General features: G+C 33.7%; 3 protein-coding genes across 3 annotated transcripts in view; 2 read left to right on the top strand and 1 right to left on the bottom strand.

The window, feature by feature from the left end:
* Positions 1-20,348, bottom strand: part of LOC125653998 (serine/threonine-protein phosphatase 6 regulatory ankyrin repeat subunit B-like) — a 1,068,599-nt gene that overhangs the window by 685,600 nt on the left and 362,651 nt on the right. The window lies entirely within an intron of this gene.
* LOC125657113 (uncharacterized) lies at positions 1,156-9,495 on the top strand. Its single transcript, XM_048887764.2, has 4 exons — positions 1,156-1,715; positions 1,813-1,898; positions 3,801-3,949; positions 9,398-9,495. The coding sequence occupies exons 1-3, from the start codon at positions 1,195-1,197 to the stop codon at positions 3,944-3,946; spliced, it is 753 nt and encodes a 250-aa protein (XP_048743721.2). The 5' UTR covers positions 1,156-1,194; the 3' UTR covers positions 3,947-3,949; positions 9,398-9,495.
* Positions 6,378-17,975, top strand: LOC130048815 (ryncolin-1-like). The gene is made up of 4 exons (XM_056145886.1): positions 6,378-6,431; positions 9,398-9,494; positions 11,124-11,285; positions 16,961-17,975. The coding sequence occupies exons 1-4, from the start codon at positions 6,378-6,380 to the stop codon at positions 17,173-17,175; spliced, it is 528 nt and encodes a 175-aa protein (XP_056001861.1). The 3' UTR covers positions 17,176-17,975.

Below are 20,348 nucleotides of genomic sequence, written 5' to 3'. Positions count from 1 at the left end.
GTTGGCAATATATCGAGGGAACACTGTTTGTTCTTAATATGTACATACATGTATACGTTTAGCGAATATCATAACATGACTATGCTTATGTTGTATAATTTCAACAGATAAAACTTTCTTTCCAATCAACAATGGGAAAATAGAGTGTGCATTGGCATAGAATTGGATTTGTATAATTTGTCAGGGCTGTTTCAAAATTCGGATTTTCCACTCTGTATCATTTTTTTAAATTAATGATTGTGAATATAGATCAGCTACTTCTTCAGTACGAACGAAATACTGAGTTAGAAATTCAACTCTTTGTTTTGTACAATTGCTACTAGTTAGATATAAACTATGCAGATACAAATTTGAACTCTTTGCTTTGTACATTTGTCACTTATATAACTACTGTAAAGGGGAAAAAATCGCAGTGAAAAGTTTCGCTATATTCGCGTTTTAGACAAATCCACGAATTTATGAAACCGTGAATATTTTTAAAAACCTCTCTTTAATACACAATCTGTTGTTAAAAAAAGAGGGGGGGGGCTTATAGCGATTCGAATCCGCGAATTTATGAACCCGCGAATGTGTCTAAAATGAAAAAAAGCGCGAAAATTACAACCCGTGAAATTATTCCCCATTAGAGTATATCAGTATGAATATATTAATCGGTTTCTAAAATGCGGGTCTCACTATGAACTTGTTGAATTAGCGAATTATGATAACGTGTCTTATCCAACACACGTCAAATTGTAATTGTAATTAAAAGATTTATATTTTAGCGCCCTAACAACATTAGTTCTCTAAAGCGCTTTACAAATGTGAGAGAAAAGATAATATAAAATCGATGTGCAATTGACGTAAAAAGATATTTTATTCCCTAAATTAAGATATTATAACTGTAAATCTGCGATCGTTATCATACTGCAGATGTAAGAAATTAGTATCTAAAACAGATAACTTGAATTGACGTCTTTATATACAGTATACAGATGCTTAGTATCATCTCAAGATGCCAAATCATATCAGATGATTTTAAGGAATTTGGGAATGCTGCAAAATGTAGGTGTATCGTATCAGAATTGACGTAAGCATTTTCACTTCATTGGTTGGTTAACATAAATTGCTCTGATTTTCATTAAATATATAATCGGTCGTCTTCAACAATTTGACGAAACATAGTGTTGAGAGCCACAAACTTGATTTACAATCATGCAGTGTGTCTTGTTTGCCGGTTTGCTTTGTATGATTGGAGTAGTTGGTGTGCAGTCGCATCCGGAGATGAACTCCGACAATAAATCGGAATTATCCTCTTTGACTTCTTCTTCAAAAATATCGAATTCATTACGAGACCTGTTAAATCAAGAGAGTCTAATAAGATTCTCCATGACCCAGAAAATCCAGGGCTTGGTGATGGATGCCTTAGACAATAAAAACAACAGTCTGACTTTGAAGAAGAAGTTACGTTACATAACGACAGAATTACAGTCTATTGAAGCAAAGGACCAAGTGATGAAGGAAGAAAACGCTCAGCTAAAACAGGAGTTAAACACCGTTAAGGAGGCAATTAATTCTGATAAAAACCTCATAATGCAACAAATTCAGAGTCTTATTAAGACAGGAATAAGTGTTCTCGCAGAAAAAATGGAAGATGAGAATTCGAAATTCAGACAAGAATTAATGATTCTTAATGAAACAAACCAAAGAGTTCAGGAAGAGAACTCTAAACTTAGGTAAGAAATTGACAATGATGTATGTTTACAACAAGCAAAACATTCAAAACCTTAGTAGCATGAATAAAACAATAAGCAAACACAATGATGATTTTAGGCTACAGTTCCAGATGATCAATGGCTCTCTGCAGCAACATGACTTACAACTGCTTAATATTTCTACACAACTTTCATCAGGTACATGTAAGTACATTTTGTTTTATTCAGCCACAAATTAATTGCATACAAATTATATCCTATACAGTAGCTGTTGTGAAAAATATATTGGAATATATAAGAATTCTCGTTGACACTATTTGTGCTCCTTTATTAGCCGATCGTTTGAAGCAGAATTTTTTCAAAAGTTTCTACATAAAAGGAAAAAGTGTTGTTGCGTTCAGAGATACAGAGAAGGATTTGTGTGTTAACAATACGAATTTTCATTCATGTGACGATTCAATATATCCCACTGAATTTAAATACAAGACATTATAGTCTCCTGTATCTACTTCATATCTGTATATTTTATTGAAAATAGGTGTAAAGTAACAACTCGGCTCTATAGCAAACGGGAATATTTCATCTTCCAATCGTCAACTTTTATTTGGCAATTTCCTAGTATCACCTCCTTATTATGCCTATGTCTCACAAATGACTCGAGGCTCGAACACATGTTCTATGTATGATTAACTTTTAAAATTTTGAATTATTAATTTTATTAATCAAGCCAGGCTACTGAGAACAAAATGATGCTACAACAGTATCATCAGAGGTATGAAATGATTCATCTTCAAATGCGTCATCTACATACAGTATTTTGAATTTTGCTTCGTTTTGAATAGATAACTAATTACAGTCCTTCAAACATTTTACTTTGTCCCACTTGAACGGTGAACGAAGGGTGAACACATGCAGACCGAACGATGAGTGAATAATGAACACAAATTTGTAAACGGTTTATGAACAATTAATGGTGAGCATACACAGAACACGAACGGAGCGCAAATTTTTATGCGAACGCAAAGTGAACGATGAGCAAACGGTGAACCCATGATGAACAGTTTATTCGAAAAACATTGGGTGTACTGTACTTATTTCTTAATTTGTCTATGCATATTTAAGCAATAAAGAAATTTTGTAGTGCTGAAATCACTAGATGATATTAAACGTTAAATAGCTTTGATATGACACACCATCGAAACACTTAAGGGGTCTGGATACAGTTATTTCTGCCCTAGAGATTTTTATTAAATGTGTATCATTGATGACTTGTACTTTCGACATTTTATTAAGAAAATAAAAAATTATTTTGCCTGTACAGTATTGTGTAGGGGTCGTCTCAATGTATCAGCACCTTTACTATGGGACCTTATGGGATTTTCTCCGAAAATAAATAACTTTTCATATTTTTCATATTTCTGCCCTAGAGTTTTCAACCTTTTTAATATTTGTGAAAGTCTTGATCATACATGTATATGATAATATAATGAAATAAAATCAGCAAGTTGCCGTTTATATAATTCGAGGGACCATCTCAAAGTTTCGACTCAGCGACATTTTTGGCTCCTATAAATCACTATTAGTTAGAATTTTAAAGACAAAACCCTATAATGCTGTATGAAACTTCCTTGAGCCATAGGAACTAACCTAACTTATTCAAAAAAATATTAGTCACGTGTCATGATGAAAATGAAATCCGAAAACTGATTAGGGAACCTATCAAAGTTTTCATCTGAGATTCTATTTATAGATGTAGTTACAGCATATGTGTATGCACTATTCAGTATTGCTTTTGTTATAGATAATATCATGTTTAAAGATAAGTCATTTTGTAATGACTGATCAAATAAGTATTACAATGATCACTACACCATAGACCTATTACAATGATCATTAGGAAAAAATTGTTTTAATTCTTAATAAAAAATATTGCAATACATGCATTAATTTGTATAATAATACAATATCTTGCAATTTTCCAGACAATACCCAGTCCTACTTATGAGTCAACAATCGCATCAAAACACGTACATCAGAATGCGCATTAATATGTACTAGTTTTATATCACTAGAACCAATCAATCGCTGACCATGTCTTTCTTGCAGTGAGTTTGAATTCACCGCATGGAAGCTGTATGGGGATTTTACAAAGTGACCCAGACGTGAAAGGAAAAGATGGCGTATATTCTATATATGTGGGTTATCACATAAGGAAAGTGTACTGTGACATGACTACAGATGGAGGGGGCTAGACAGTGAGTACATGGAAATCAGAAACACAAACCGTGAGATTTTTTTTTATGGAAAGTGAAGATAACGCAGTATAAAGTACCGGTATCTGTGTTGTATCAGATACCAGCGTTATTTAAATCGTAATATTGAGTAAATGTATTTTAAAAAAATAAGATTTAATGATTCGAAACATAGTAGAATAACATGAAATCGAGGGATTCGTTTACATGCATTTTAGCTCAATCGGAACTTCTTGAATGTCTCGCGCACTCGACATAGATGTGCGCGAAACATTCGAGGAGTTCCGATTTCATTTTAGCTGCATCAGTAAGATGAACACGAATAGTTGTGTAGGTCACAGATAAATGACGGTAGCAGAAAACTTAAATCTCTCAAAAAGAAGCTTTGTGGGGAAGTGTACGTAAATGGGAAAATTGATTGTATTAAAACGCACGATTCTGTAACAAACATCTCCGACTTGTACATCAAACACAATGTGTTCAAATTGTGTTTAATTGTACAATTAAATTCAATATCGTTATGGGTCGGACTTGCCCTCTAAGTCCAACAAATCTCAATTACACACAATTCAAAGATATAACAATTTTTATATATAATTTACAATAAAATAAAGCAATGCAGAAATGTTGATATATAGTAGGCCTTATCAATGTTGATAAAACATTATCCGATATTGACTTACCGCCTGAATTCACACACGTAGCCTGCTTGAAACGCTTTAAGTCCAGTTCTCTAAAGTAATTCTATCGAGTGCGTATCACTAAGATATTTACGTTTAATTGTACAGAAATGTAACAGAAGTTCTAGAGAATTCTGTTTTTAGAAATTCTACAGTACAAACAAACATTTTACCCCACCACAATCTAATTCTTCCAAATAGAACATCTAGAATATTGTGTAGGTCTCAAGTGTTAAAATATCCAGCAAAAACGCACTGTACACAATATGTCCAAATTAAGTTGACTTGTACAGTCAAATACATTATTTTCACTTATTGAACAGTTAAACATGACAAGTATAGCTTTGCAACAAAGCTTACCGTCTATAGGAACAACCTTATACAGTGAACTGATATAAATGTATCATATCCTTTATTTAGTTGGTGGAATTTGCGTAGCGATTACTTTGTACGTACTACATGCATATATTAATCAATTGTACATACATGTATATATTAACCAATTGGTTTAAACTATATTTATCAAATGAAGCATTACATGAAACATACAAACAGATGCAAAATTAACAGGATTCGGAAACAAGTGCTAGCACTTATATAAATCCGTCTCCTATTTTACATTAATAAATCAGAATCGTGTTATGGTTATGGCAATAACATACACATGCGATTCGTCATTTACATGTACATACAAAATAATGATAAAACAAAGGTGATGATGTGTGATGGGGTTGTGTGAATATTTCAACATCATTTAGAACATATACAAAAGGCAAATATTAGAATGCAAGCGAAAGTATTGCTGATATATCAGGTTTTATAGGGTACAGCAAATCTTTTACTTTGTATAATAAATTTATGTACTGATTGAAATATAGTTATGTTTTCAGATACTGATAAGTGTGAATTTCCAAAAAGCAGGGTATTTGTGTTAATGTTACACAATTGTGTTAGATTTAAAAGATACCTGGCCCTGAGTTGATGGTACAATGGGCATTCTAAGAGATATGTTTGTTGTCTTCTACTTCACCACATAAGCATAAAGGACTGTCGACAATATTTTTTGTGAATAAATGATACTTTAATGAACTGGAATTCATTCGCAGACGTGCATGTAAAATCTGAGCTTGTCGTGAACCTGTGAGAAAGTATGGCGGAGAGGATTTAATATTTCTGTTCAAATGCCTTTTAAGATTTGATATTGAGGGGTTGTTTTTCACATCGTCTGGAAGACTATTCCACAGAGAGATACTACTGGGCAGAAATGAATTTTTGTATTGCGTGGTTTTACATTTGGTTTGTAAAATATTGTCAGCTTGTCTTGTGTTATGCGAGTGAGATTCATATATTTTGGGAGGAACAAGATTACATAAGTACTCGGGAACTAGGCCGTGGACCATTTTGTGAAATTGGATAATTTTATGTTTTTTCCTTCTACTTTCAAGTGGTTCCCAACCCAATTCTTTGTAAAGATTAAGTATATTTGTAAGTTTTGTACCCCCAGTTATGATTCTGGCTGCTTCTTGATTAAGATGTTCGATTTTATGATCAAGTTCAGTTGAAATATTATCCCATATTACGTCAGCATATTCAAGAATAGGTCTGATAAAAGAAAAATTAAACTTCTCTAATGATTTCCTATCTAATATATGACAAGTTTTCAGTAGCAAATTTAATCTAACAGAAGCTTTGGAGAGAACTGTATGAATATGAAATGACCATGACCCATTTTGGGAAAATGTAACGCCTAGATGCTTATGACATTCAACATTTTTTATGACACAATTGTTAAAGAACAAGTCTTGGTGAGTAGTTTGTGTACGTTTGTTGCTTATTATTAATGATTCTGTTTTAGAGGAATTGAAGTTAACGAGCCATTTCCTAGACCACAAATGAATCTTTTGAAGATCGCAGTTACGGGTATCACTAGCTCTTTGCGGGTTGTCAACGACAATATATAGAGTAGTATCGTCAGCATGTAATCTAATGGTACATTTTATGTCAAGGACAATGTCATTAATGTAAATGAGAAATAGTAGAGGTCCTAAAACTGAACCTTGTGGAACTCCAGCATTAATTTTAACCCATTTTTTTGGAGTTGTTTTTTTTTTTTTAATTTATTCTTTTTCCATATTCACATAATGATCAGTAATAGTAATGAAGATACATATTAATAATTTTATACATTCTCACACTCTTTCACACTACTAGTTCAGCATTATTGGTTGAATACTTCTTATTCTAGGTTACAGATCAAAAATAATTTTCCAGTTTTCCCAAAGTCTGTCAAATTTCAAAACTTCACATGATTTAATTGCTACAAATTTTTCAACTTTGTATTTGAAAGAAAGATAATATATCAACCCAGTAATATGAGGAAATTTGAACAATTGAAAACATATTGTTTGGTATACAGAATTATGAAATTAACAACTTTATTACACAAACTGAGAGGCGTTTCACATAAAATAACATTACTAACATTAAAACCAATTCTTTTTGATGTTTTTCTGAAAATAGGCATGCTAAGATTATTCCAAGTGCTAAAGTACAAGAACAAGACATAAACATATTATGTTGCATTGTTTCTACATTTTCTTTACAAAACGAACAACAGTCATCTGAAATTATACTGATTTTCTTGAGGTAATATTTCGTAGGAAGGAGCTTGTAAAGAATTCGGTACTGCAACCACTGAACTTGGGTATCAATACTTGTTTTAAAACAAACTTTAAACAGCTCTTTGACAGAATCATTTCCTTCTAAATGTACAGATAATTCAGTGTTCCATTTTTGAATTGATTTGGGTATGAGATCATTACTATTTATCATATCATATAACACTTTGGAACATTTATCATTCAACAGTATAAATTCAAAGTAAAAAGGAATAAATGGTGTACAATTTTTTTTTTAACATCTGATCTCTTAACAGACAAAGTCTTTAAAAACTTAGATATAGTACTGGTAATACTGTTGTATTGCATTGTACATACATTTGCTAGTCTAAATTTTTGTGAAAAATATTGTAGTAATAAAAAATTTCCATCTTCATCTAAAAAGTCTCCAATTATTTTCACACCATGTTGATACCATGTTTTAACATAAATGTCTTTATTACCAACACACATATTTGTGTTATGCCATACTGGAATAGAACTGCATTTTTGCATGGAATACTTTTCATCCATTGCTCGAATCATTGCTACATGTAACCATGATTGAAAAACATCACGCCAAAAATCATTGCTATGGTTTATAATAGTATAAATATATTCATCTTCAAAATCTATCATTTTTTTACCACCTCATTGCCATATATGTTTTGGACTTGATAACTACCCTTTGTCTTCTATTGGATATATAGTCTTCTAACCAAGATAAAACTTTACCTGAGAAACCTGTCTGATGTAATTTGAATATCAATCCCCGATGCCAAACCCTATCGAATGCTTTACTGATATCGCAAAAGACTGCTCTTACTTCTTTTCCCTGGTCAATAGCTTTACCAATATCGTTAGAAATATCCAAAAGTTGATTCACAGTGGAATCGCCTTTAATAAAACCTGACTGATTCTTGCACAGGATTTGGTTTTCGTATATATAACTGATCATATGATTATAAACACATTTTCCCATTACCTTCCCTATTATACTAATTAAAGAAATTGGCCTGTAATTGGTTATTTCGTTTTTACAATCTTCATTATCCACATTAGTTATAACAGTTGTGAAACTTTTTGTAAGTGCAAATTAATTTATTCCAATTCATTAAAAAAATTATTAATCAATTATACATACATGTATATATCAATCAATTGTACTTATATATCTACATATATAATTTATTATATAATTGCTTCATGCAAGGTGAAAATAACGAACAGTGAAAGCTAATCATTTTTGACCTTTGATACCTTTGTGTTTCATTTCTTGAACATTATCATATATGTAATCAATTGTCATTTAAGATAGGGCGTTCTAAGTTTTAAGAACTTGTGCTCAATCCGTTTTTTATAACATCCAGACAATAAAATATGTTTAAATTAATTTGATAAGTGATGCTGCCATAGCTAGTGAAGAGAAAACATCCTGGTGGCGTCGGTGGCCGAGTGGTTAGGCCGTCAGACTCTCGACCGAAAGGTCGTGGGTGTGGATTCAAGTCCTGGCCTCGGCAGGGCTGACGTTGTGTCCTTGGGAAAGGCACTTTACATGATTTTCTTCACTCCACTCAAGTGTAAAAGGGGTACCTGGCTATAGACAGTGAAAGATATTGTTAGAATGTTAGTGCTCTAGCGCTTGTAATGGCAGCTTGCACTGCATGTTTCTTAGGAGGCTGAGGAAGTTCTATATTGATATAAGGTCTACCGGGGTAATAATGTACATTGATTATTGTAAAGCGCTTTGAGCAGCATACACTGGAAAAGGCGCTATATAAAACCAATCATTATTATTATTATGACATGGAGTCTTTGACACCGTACATTTTAATCACGTGATTAGTGACCTGCCTGTCTTTAATATGTAAATTAGCCTCCCATTTAAAGTAAATAAAGGTCTAGAAGAAGTATATTTTCAATGACTTTCAACAAGTATAGAAATAGTCCACAAGTTTTTGTACTAAATGACGACGGCTTCATATTTTCTAGAATACTATGAGGAAGAGATGTGATCTGCGAACCTGATAAATACTGTTTGGATTGGTACAAACAAACCTCGATATGAACTTTGTATACATAATATGGAAATGAGATTTGTACATTTTTTGTAGGTTATTCAAAAACGACAGGATGGTTCTACCGACTTTTATAAGACTTGGACAGATTACAAGAAAGGATTTGGAGACCCATCCAAAAACTACTGGATTGGTAGGATTACTATTCATGTTATATGTAGAACAACTGAGATAGAAAACAGGTTGACATGAATATGTCATTGGGTCAAGGTCTTCAACCATGTTAACTAAAAGTAAATCTAAGTAGTCTTGCGATATAAAACAAAAATGAATCGATAGACATGCATCTCCCCAACTCTGGTAATTTTAAGTTGAACCCTATTTATACATGCAACATGGTATAGGTATACGCAAATATGTGCTCCTGTGTGCATTATATTTTGGAAAAGTAAGTAGTTTTGCATACAGGAAATGGCCTAATAAAAGTGAGGTACATGCATTGCAACAACATTTCACGTTTCATGTATATTTGGCGTTAGTAACGTTTAAAATTTACGACAATTGGGGTGATTTCAGCTTCTCCACTATCAACTGTCCATATTCATGCGGCAATATTTCATAATTAACTGCATATGGTATTTTTAACAGTCTCGTGTAAAGTCAGCATTTTGCATATTCTATATTTATTATTACATGTATAACAATCCCACTCACAAATACAACCTGCCATTGGGTCCAATGCTGTCTGACGTATTTCATGCCAATTATTAAGCCCTTCTTTACATACTAATTTCGACTACGGTTTACATGATCAGGATATAGGTTCATAGAGTCAACTTCCAGGAACCACTATTTAAACCAAGTTGACTCTGCACTGCTCGAGGATATAATATGACTAATCAAGGCCCGGTTACTGTCGAAAAATGTATGTCTAAAGTTTTCCCTATATGTACCAGTTTATAAATTTTGATTCCATATTTTGGCCCCACCCTATCCCGTTCATAATTTGGGCAAACTTGAATCAACATTACATGGGGATACTTGCATATTGAGATGACTAATTAAGGCCTTGCTGTTCTTGAGAAATACATTTCTAATAAGTTTTCCTTCTATATCCACATTTAAAAGTTTGATTCCCTATTGTGACCTCAGTCTTCTCTTGGGAGTCATGATTTGTACAAAATTGAATAAACACTCTGAAAGGAATATTTCATATAAGGTTTGCTTTTTTCTGATCCGATGGTTCTTGAAATGTTACCATACAAGTATTTTCACAATTTCTTAATTATCTCACCTTTGGAAAAGATATCACCCTTGAATTGAACAATTTTGAACCCTTTTACCCCTTTATCTAATGATTTCTTTATGGCATATTAGCTAAAAACGTCTCTGTGTTCTTAGGAAAATGTTAAAATGTGTAATGTTTACAGACAGGCGGACAACAGGTAATCAGAAACGCTCAGTTGAGCTTTTGGCTTAGATGAGCAAAAATATTTAAAACCTAAACTCATCAGTTTTGAAATGAGTTTGCTTGCCCTCTTTAGTTTTCACTGGGTAAGAATTCAGATGCGCTATTTTTATCTTGTTACCTTGGGAGTAACAGTTTCGTAGTTAAAGAACTCTTGTTTGCAAAGGCGCAGTTATTAAATGGAAGTTTCAGAGGTGGCATGAAACCCACGTTTTTAACTTTTATGCCCAAAACTGTTGGGTTTTAGATCTCAAGGTGGTAAAATACGGGCATATGTGTTACAAATATTTAACCAAATGGGGAGGTCCTAATCCCTTTGAATCATCCACTGAATGTACAACCCATATTTTCCAGGAAATGATGCAATTCACTCTTTAACAAAGACAAGTCAGGAACTACGAGTGGAGCTGTTGAGTTTTGCTGGTGAGAAAGCGTTCGCCCTGTACTCTGCATTTAAAATTGGAGATGAGAGCAGCAAATATCGGCTTACAGTGTCAGGATATTCAGGAACGGCGGGTATGTAGTAAATATCGGCTTATAGTGTCGGGATATTCAGGTATGTAGCAAATACCGCAGGCAAATGCATCACTTGGGGTCGAATTTACTATATAGAGATTAAAGGTATATAACTCTTTATATAGGGTACCCAAGTTAACTGACGTAAAAACAATAAACGAATTGATATAAAGTTCTACTTTCTATTCTAATATATTCATGCTTACAGTGTCGGGATATTCAGGAACGGTGGGTATGATACAGTATGTAGTGTATACCACAGGCAATATTGCATCGCTTGGGGTCGAATTTACTATATCAAGAGTAAAGGTATAGAGCTCTAAATATAGATATAAATTTTAGAAATGATATCTCATGCTGCACATTCTATCTAATTACTTTGCTCAAACATTCTGTTTAGTAATATAGTGCCAGGGCCCAACTATTTAAAAGTAGACCAAAAAATAATAGGCATTTTTCCGAATTCATTTCTGCATATCTTGGGAAGTATACGGGATTTCGGATGAACTTTGGTAGTAATGTAGATCAATTATGTATGAATATATTAGAATACAAAGTAGAATTTTATTTCAATTCGTTTATTGTTTTACGTCAGTTAACTTGGGTACCCTATACAAAGAGTTCTATACCTTTACTCTTTAATAGTAAAATCGACCCCATGCGATGCAATTGCCTGTGGTAAATACCGGCTTACAGTGTCATTACAGTTATTATAAAAACGTATTTCCATATATAGACATCTTACGATCGACGGGTCAATCAAATCACCACTCGGAAGGTGTCATACACTATCACAGACACACGATATCAGGCACGTAGCATCGTTTTTTCTAATGGCTAGAGGACAACCGGATGGGTATTTATAAGTAATCGTTAACTTGATCCATACATCTTCCGTCAATTCCCTCAGATTCTCTGAATTTCTGTCGAAATCCATCTTCAACAATTGTGTTAGGCCAACGCTCCGCTTTCCCCATCGCTTATCGATTCAGTAGACTTTGCGATCTAAATTACCTTTATTTTACACCTGTTTCGCCCTTTTTAACCTTCTAAATCAAATATCCATGTCTTATATTCTCTTAAATATATTCTTCCTAATTATTTATTCGAGAAAAAATCTAATAAACTCTATTCTGTGTTGTCCGATCGGTAATTACTTCGGTCATCTGCCATATCAGTGAAATAATAATAATAATAATAATAAATTCTTTATTTAGACAGGATAGCACAATTAGTACAAATGACTAGTTTACATTGTGGTCCTGTATAAAACATATTCACAGACAGATAAATGAGAGAATAGAAAAATAGATAACATAATATAAAATATATACATAAAATATACACACGTATATTTTATACTCGAGAGGGATGTTAAACAACATTCGGTCATCTGCTACATAAGTATAGAAGCTCGGTAAGAACACAAATCGAAATATAAATATAAGGAATGAAATATTATTTTTGAGTGTTACTGGGATATGACATGAAGTTGGTACGTGATCACACCTACATTATAGAATTTGATAACATGACCAATTTCATTTCATATCCCAATAACACTCAAAAATGCTACCTTATTTCTTAAATGAATGGGAGGGGTGGTCGTAATTTGTAAGGTGACTGGTCAAACATTATTGAAAAGGAAAAGTAAAAGGGGATGGGTGTGTTGGCCAATTTTAAAATCCTAAATCTTTGGGGGTCTTGAATCTTCATGCCAGGCACCTGAAATATGAATACTACTTACTCCCCACCTCCTTTTAATATTTTTACGGCTATAATTTCTCTGAAAGATGTGGATTACATGCCTATCCCATCCCTCTTTCAATTTATGTAATCGTTTCACGATTTTCATAAGCTTTAGAGATTGGCAAAAATATGTCCCCTCTACGGGGCACATTTTCCAAGATATTGCAGCATTACCTAAGGAATTTTGACAAGCGGAAGGTCAGGCAGAGGTCATACTACAAGTCTCTTCAACTCAAAACTCATCTCATCTGTTTTATTTGACACAATCTTGCGTGCATTGATCGGATATGGTTTCTTTTCTTCCATTGCCAGCCTTAAAGGAGGTCACAGAGTACGAATTTGTTATGTGTCGTGTGAATGGTCCGCACTGACATTGTTTAGTCTCGGGATGATCCGAATGGTCTCTGAATTATTTGTGGACCAATCACATGACAGTTGATGTTTATAACAGTTATCAATACTCTGTTGTAGGAGACGGTTGATGTTTATAACAGTTATAAGTACTCTGTTGTAGGAGACAGTTGATGTTTGTAACAGTTATCAATACCCTGTTGTAGGACACAGTTGATGTTTATAACAGTCATAAATACTCTGTTCTAGGAGACAGTTGATGTTTATAACAGTTATCAATACTCTGTTGTAGGATATAGTTGATGTTTGTAACAGTTATCAATACTCTGTTGTTGGAGACAGTTGATGTTTATAACAGTTATCAGTACTCTGTTATAGGAGAAAGCTTATGTTTATAACAGTTATCAATACTCTGTTGTTGGAGACAGTTGATGTTTATAACTGTTATCAATACTCTGTTGTAGGAGACAGTTGATGTTTGTAACAGTTATCAATACTCTGTTGTAGGAGACAGTTGATGTTTATAACAGTTATCAATACTCTGTTGTAGGAGACAGTTGATGTTTATAACAGTTATCATTACTCTGTTGTAGGAGACAGTTGATGTTTATAACAGTTATCAATATTCTGTTGTAGGAGACAGTTTATGTTTATAACAGTTATCAATACTCTGTTTTGGGAGACAGTTGATGTTTATAACAGTTATCAGTACTCTGTTGTAGGAGACAGTTGATGTTTATAACAGTTATCAATACTCTGTTGTAGGAGACAGTTGATGTTTATAACAGTTATCAATACTCTGTTGTAGGAGACAGTTGATGTTTATAACAGTTATCATTACTCTGTTGTAGGAGACAGTTGATGTTTATAACAGTTATCAGTACTCTGTTGTAGGAGACAGTTGATGTTTATAACAGTTATCAGTACTCTGTTGTAGGAGACAGTTGATGTTTATAACAGTTTTCAATATTTTGTGGTAAGAGACAGTTGATGTTTATAACAATTATCAATACTTTGTTGTATGAGACAGTTGATGTTTATAACAGTTTTCAATATTTTGTGGTAAGAGACAGTTGATGTTTATAACAGTTATCAACACTCTCTTCTAGAAGACAGTTGATGTTTATAACAGTTATCAACACTCTGTTGTAGGAGACAGTGAATGTTTATGACATTTATCTATACTCTGCTGTAGGAGACAGTTGATGTTTATAACAGTTATCATTACTCTGTTGTAGGAGATAATTGATGTTTATAACAGTTATCAGTACTCTGTTGTAGGAGACAGTTGATGTTTATGACATTTATCAATACTCTGTTGGAGAAGACAGTTGATGTTTATAACAGTTATCAACACTCTGTTGTAGGAGACAGTGGATGTTTTTGACAGTTATCAATACTCTGTTGTAGGAGACAGTTGATGTTTATGACATTTATCTATACTCTGCTGTAGGAGACAGTTGATGTTTATAACAGTTATCAATACTCTGTTGTAGGAGACAGTTGATGTTTATAACAGTTATCAGTACTCTGTTGTAGGAGACAGTTGATGTTTATGACATTTATCAATACTCTGTTGTAGAAGACAGTTGATGTTTATAACAGTTACCAATACTCTGTTGTAGGAGACAGTTGATGTTTATAACATTTATCAATACTCTGTTGTAGGAGATAATTGATGTTTATAACAGTTATCAGTACTCTGTTGTAGGAGACAGTTGATGTTTATGACATTTATCAATACTCTGTTGTAGAAGACAGTTGATGTTTATAACAGTTATCAGTACTCTGTTGTAGGAGACAGTGGATGTTTCTGACATTTATCAATACTCTGTTGTAGAAGACAGTTGATGTTTATAACAGTTATCAATACTCTGTTCTAGAAGACAGTAAATGTAGGAGATAATTGATGTTTATAACAGTTATCAATACTCTGTTGTAGAAGACAGTTGATGTTTATAACAGTTATCAATACTCTGTTGTAGGAGACAGTTGATGTTTATAACATTTATCAATACTCTGTCGTAGAAGATAATTGATGTTTATAACAGTTATCAGTACTCTGTTGTAGGAGACAGTTGATGTTTATGACATTTATCAATACTCTGTTGTAGAAGACAGTTGATGTTTATAACAGTTATCATTACTCTGTTGTAGGAGACAGTTGATGTTTATAACATTTATCAATACTCTGTTGTAGGAGATAATTGATGTTTATAACAGTTATCAGTACTCTGTTGTAGGAGACAGTTGATGTTTATAACAGTTATCAATACTCTGTTGTAGGAGACAGTTGATGTTTATAACAGTTATCAGTACTCTGTTGTAGGAGACAGTTGATGTTTATAACAGTTATCAATACTCTGTTGTAGGAGACAGTTGATGTTTATAACAATTATCAATACTCTGTTGTAGGAGACAGTGGATGTTTATAACATTTATCAATACTCTGTTGTAGGAGATAGTTGATGTTTATAACAGTTATCAACACTCTGTTCTAGAAGACAGTTGATGTTTATGACAGTTATCAACACTCTGTTGTAGGAGATAGTTGATGTTTATAACAGTTATCAACACTCTGTTCTAGAAGACAGTTGATGTTTATAACAGTTATCAACACTCTGTTGTAGGAGACAGTGGATGTTTATGACATTTATCTATACTCTGCTGTAGGAGACAGTTGATGTCTATAACAGTTATCAATATTCTGTTGTAGAAGACAGTTGATGTTTATAACATTTATCATTACTCTGTTGTAGAAAACAGTTGATGTTTATAACAGTTATCAATACTCTGTTGTAGGAGACAGTTGATGTTTATAACAGTTATCAATACTCTGTTCTAGAAGACAGTAAATGTTTATAACAGTTATCAACACTCTGTTGTAGAAGACAGTTGATGTTTATAACAGTTATTGATATTCTGTTGTAGGAGACAGTTGATGTTCATAACAGTTATCAACACTCTGTTGTAGGAGATAGTTGATGTTTAAAACAGTTACCAATACTCTGTTGTAGGAGACAGTTGATGTTTATAACAGTTATCAGTACTCTGTTCTAGAAGACAGTTTATGTTTATAACAGTTATCAATACTCTGTGGTAGGAGACAGTTGATGTTATAAAAGTTATCAATACTCTGTTGTAGGACATAGTTGATGTTTATTACAGTTATCAACATTCTGTTTTAGGAGACAGTTGATGTTTATAACAGTTATCATTACTCTGTTGTAAGAGACAGTTGATGTTTATAACAGTTATCTATACTCTGTTGTAGGAGACAGCTCATGTTTATAACAGTCATCAATACTCTGTTCTAGGAGATAGTTGATGTTTATAACAGTTATCTATACTCTGTTGTAGGAGACAGTTGCTGTGTATAACAGTTATCGATACTCTGTTCTAGAATACAGTTTATGTTTATGACAGTTATCAATACTCTGTTGTGGGAGACACATGATGTTTATAACAGTTATCAATACTCTGTTGTAGGATATAGTTGATCTTTATAACAGTTATCAATACTATGTTGTAGGAGACAGTTTATGTTTATAACAGTTATCAATGCTTTGTTTTAGGAGACTTCTTAAAGTACCACAATGGCATGAAGTTCACGACACAGGATCACGATAATGACGAGTGGAACAGTAACTGTGCTGTAAGGGGTCACGGAGCATGGTGGTTCAAGTCCTGTGATCACTCCAATCTGAACGGGAAATACGCCAACTGGGGTGGTGGGAAATTTGCTGCAGCGTTAAAAGGGACAATGATGCTGATCAGACCTAAGAGTTAGCATCAATATACACCGTGTTTAACACATCTGATCAGACCCAAGATCCAAGATTGGTTGATTGTATCTTGTTTATCGTCCTCTCGAGAATGTTTCACTCACATGGAGACGGCACCAAGACCGGTGAAGGGCTTCAAATTTAGGCATATATTCGATGCTTACGGCCATTGAACAGTGGGGGTTCTTTAGCGTGCCACACCTACTGTGACACAGGACAATCGTTTTTAAGGTCATCTCCGAGGACCCGTAACATTCACGCCTGGTGCCGAGCGTTTGGTGTCAGATGGAACTGTCACTACCTGTTTTAACGACTTAGGTCTGTCGCGGCCTGAATTCGAACCCTGACCTTCCGCATGCGGGGCGAACACTACCTCTAGACCTCTAGACCACCGCGGTGGTGTTCAGTCCCAAGAGTTATCATCAATTAATACAACCATGTTCTGTATATACTTATTTTACATCAGATATCTACATGTATCTATGATGAAGAGAGAATAGTAACAGGCGGTTCATAAATATCAATCAAATTGTCAGGCATTTTTACAATCTAATTTTTTATTGAGTTGTGAACAGTGGCACTTTGTGTATGATGATTGAATTGTGTTCTGTTTATTAGTATAAGTCACTGATTATTAAACTCTGACAAATGATCATCATATTCTAAGTAATATATGATCTGCATGTATTATTTTGATCTCCACGTGAATGTTAGTGGTATACGATTAATTGACATGAAAAATTCGTGTACATATTGTAAATATGCATATCTTGAATAGCTTCTTAAATAAAATGTATATGACCATCATAAAGACTTATTATTTTGATGCATGCACCATTCTGTACACAGATAAGCAAACGTAACCCGAATTTATAATGACGCTTCCAGGGGCGTAAGAAACGATAAATGGAATTGTTTGTATCAAGGAATCTGGGGACCGATTAAGGCCCACAACGTGTCTCCCTGCCCTATACAGGACGGATGTAAGCATTCTAGATGGCTGTTTCATCGTCATATTGATTCGGACTTACAGGAACGCGTTAATCACTTGAATATAGCTGATACGAAAATTTCAAATAAAAATTCAGATTTTATTTAAAAAGCCTGGATATAGATATGGATAAACAATAATTAAACTTATTTTTGTTGGGGCTCTGTACCCTTACCTAGATGGTATGGTGAACTCGCCGCTTATTGAAGAACCATGAACTGCATTGGATTGTTTATTTTGTCCTGGCTGTGTACACACGAATTGGGCAATTTTTGAAGGGCAAATATATTACTTAATGTACTTTAGGATGCAACCTAGTACCGTTGATTCAATGTTCTGGTGAATGGAAATAGCAAACCAAAGTGACCCTAACCAGAAAGTGCCGAGATAGGCATAGACGACTTAATTTTTTTAAAGGCAGAAACAACTTAATTTTTTTGTGTGAAAATTATGTGCAGGCCCGGGCTTTTGTGCTACAGATGTATCCTTACTCCCCTGGCTTCATAAATCTGATAGTTTTGGTCACTATACGGATGTTAATTTTGGTCACTATACGGATGTTAATTGTGGTCCGGGTGTTAATTTTGGTCACTACAGTGGAACCTCGTTAATCCGGACACTTTGGTTCCCAGTAAAATCGTCCGGATAAATGAAGCGTCCGGATAATTGAATCGCATATTTTCTATCTTTACATAAGTAACCAATATGTGCCTACTTTATTGATGCATAGTGAATTAAACACATTCTATCATTGGATTTGACCATTTGCATTAGTAAATAAATTATGATAATGTTAACATTTGCATGTATTTCAAAGCACTAAAATTTAATGTACGTGTTCAGTGTATTTGCCTGTGCTTACATTGTACATACATATGATCCCTACAAATACATTGTAAATATACGAAACTGTGTACCGTATGCACCAAAACAAATAATGAAGCACTTTATGTAAATATAAGTAAATAAATCATTAGTAACTAACATAATCATTTACACTTCAAACATTTCATCACATTTTTACTTCTTAAAGAGGCCGGTAATTTCCATCTAGCTGTCACGATTCACGGGTTCGGCGGTCTGTTAAAACAATCTTCATCGTCCAAAGTTGATATAAGAATTTCGTGGTTATCATGTCAGTTGACAACATTCTTTAACAAAAATTCAATCTGCCAGAGTTTATATTTCTTATTCTATAATTATCCAAGACAATATCGGAAGAACAAAATCATTTAAGCTCGTAATATCAACACCTACTACAGCTTTGATCTAGTCACGCGCATCTATTATTTTCATGATGCGACAATAACGGAACAAAACTCGGGTGAAACTAACATTACAGCTACATACAGAATTTAATTGTCATTTTCCTTAAAATGGTAATTTTCTCACTTCTACCCAGAGTTTAAAAATTCAAAGCAATAAAGCTTTACAACATCGTAACAAGAATCAATCGTACATAGGTACATTCTACATGCGTGACATTCTAAACGTTAAAACCTTATACTAAATATACATGTGCATGAACATACATGTATATTTCACGCCAATCAACAGTATAAAATCCAGAATCTAGAAGTATAATCTACACTCTTTAGATTTGAATAATCCGATATCAATTTACGAATCAGTACAACTGATATGTGCAGCAATTTAAAAAAAAATTGAGAGATCACGTGACATGGACACGGAGTAGGAGAGGAAAAAGTGAGCTCCGCTGAATTTCTCAATATCTTGTATATTTAAAGTTCCACAGAATTCTTCTGGTGCAGAATACCCGATAATATCATACTTTATGTGATAAGACTTTTTTTCTTGGATCCTTGGCGTGTTGTGGTGTGTTTGACGTGTTCTTGACATCGAACTGTTTTTTTCAAAATGTCGACGGAGACTCCGAGCTCAATGAAAGAGGAGAAAAAACATGACAAAAAAGTACCAGAGAATACGCAGAAAGCATCGGAAAGAAGGTTAGTGCAATTGAGTTTACAGTCAGCCCCGGCTGCTGTTAAAAAACGGTGGTTTCAGAAAAACAGCCGCATAAGAAACAGAGATCAAGTAGTTCGGACATCGATACCCCTAGTGGAGCCCCCGACATATTGAATGACTTGAGTAAAATTCAGCAAAGCTTGCATGAAATACAACAAACAATGGTGAATAAGAATGATGTAAAGGAAATAATTGCATCCA

This window comes from Ostrea edulis, chromosome 7, assembly GCF_947568905.1.
Source record: "Ostrea edulis chromosome 7, xbOstEdul1.1, whole genome shotgun sequence".
Lineage (NCBI taxonomy): Eukaryota > Metazoa > Mollusca > Bivalvia > Ostreida > Ostreidae > Ostrea > Ostrea edulis.
This window is presented reverse-complemented; position numbering and strand designations above follow the sequence as displayed.

Excerpts from the sequence above, each read along its gene's own strand:
- LOC125657113 (XM_048887764.2), top strand. The coding sequence starts at position 1,195 with ATGCAGTGTGTCTTGTTTGCCGGTTTGCTTTGTATGATTGGAGTAGTT. Across the intron at positions 1,716-1,812 it reads GAAGAGAACTCTAAACTTAG|GCTACAGTTCCAGATGATCA; the intron begins GTAAGAAATTGA and ends TGATGATTTTAG. Across the intron at positions 1,899-3,800 it reads ACAACTTTCATCAGGTACAT|TGAGTTTGAATTCACCGCAT; the intron begins GTAAGTACATTT and ends TCTTTCTTGCAG.
- LOC130048815 (XM_056145886.1), top strand. The coding sequence starts at position 6,378 with ATGCTTATGACATTCAACATTTTTTATGACACAATTGTTAAAGAACAA. Across the intron at positions 9,495-11,123 it reads ATCCAAAAACTACTGGATTG|GAAATGATGCAATTCACTCT; the intron begins GTAGGATTACTA and ends CATATTTTCCAG. Across the intron at positions 11,286-16,960 it reads AGGATATTCAGGAACGGCGG|GAGACTTCTTAAAGTACCAC; the intron begins GTATGTAGTAAA and ends GCTTTGTTTTAG.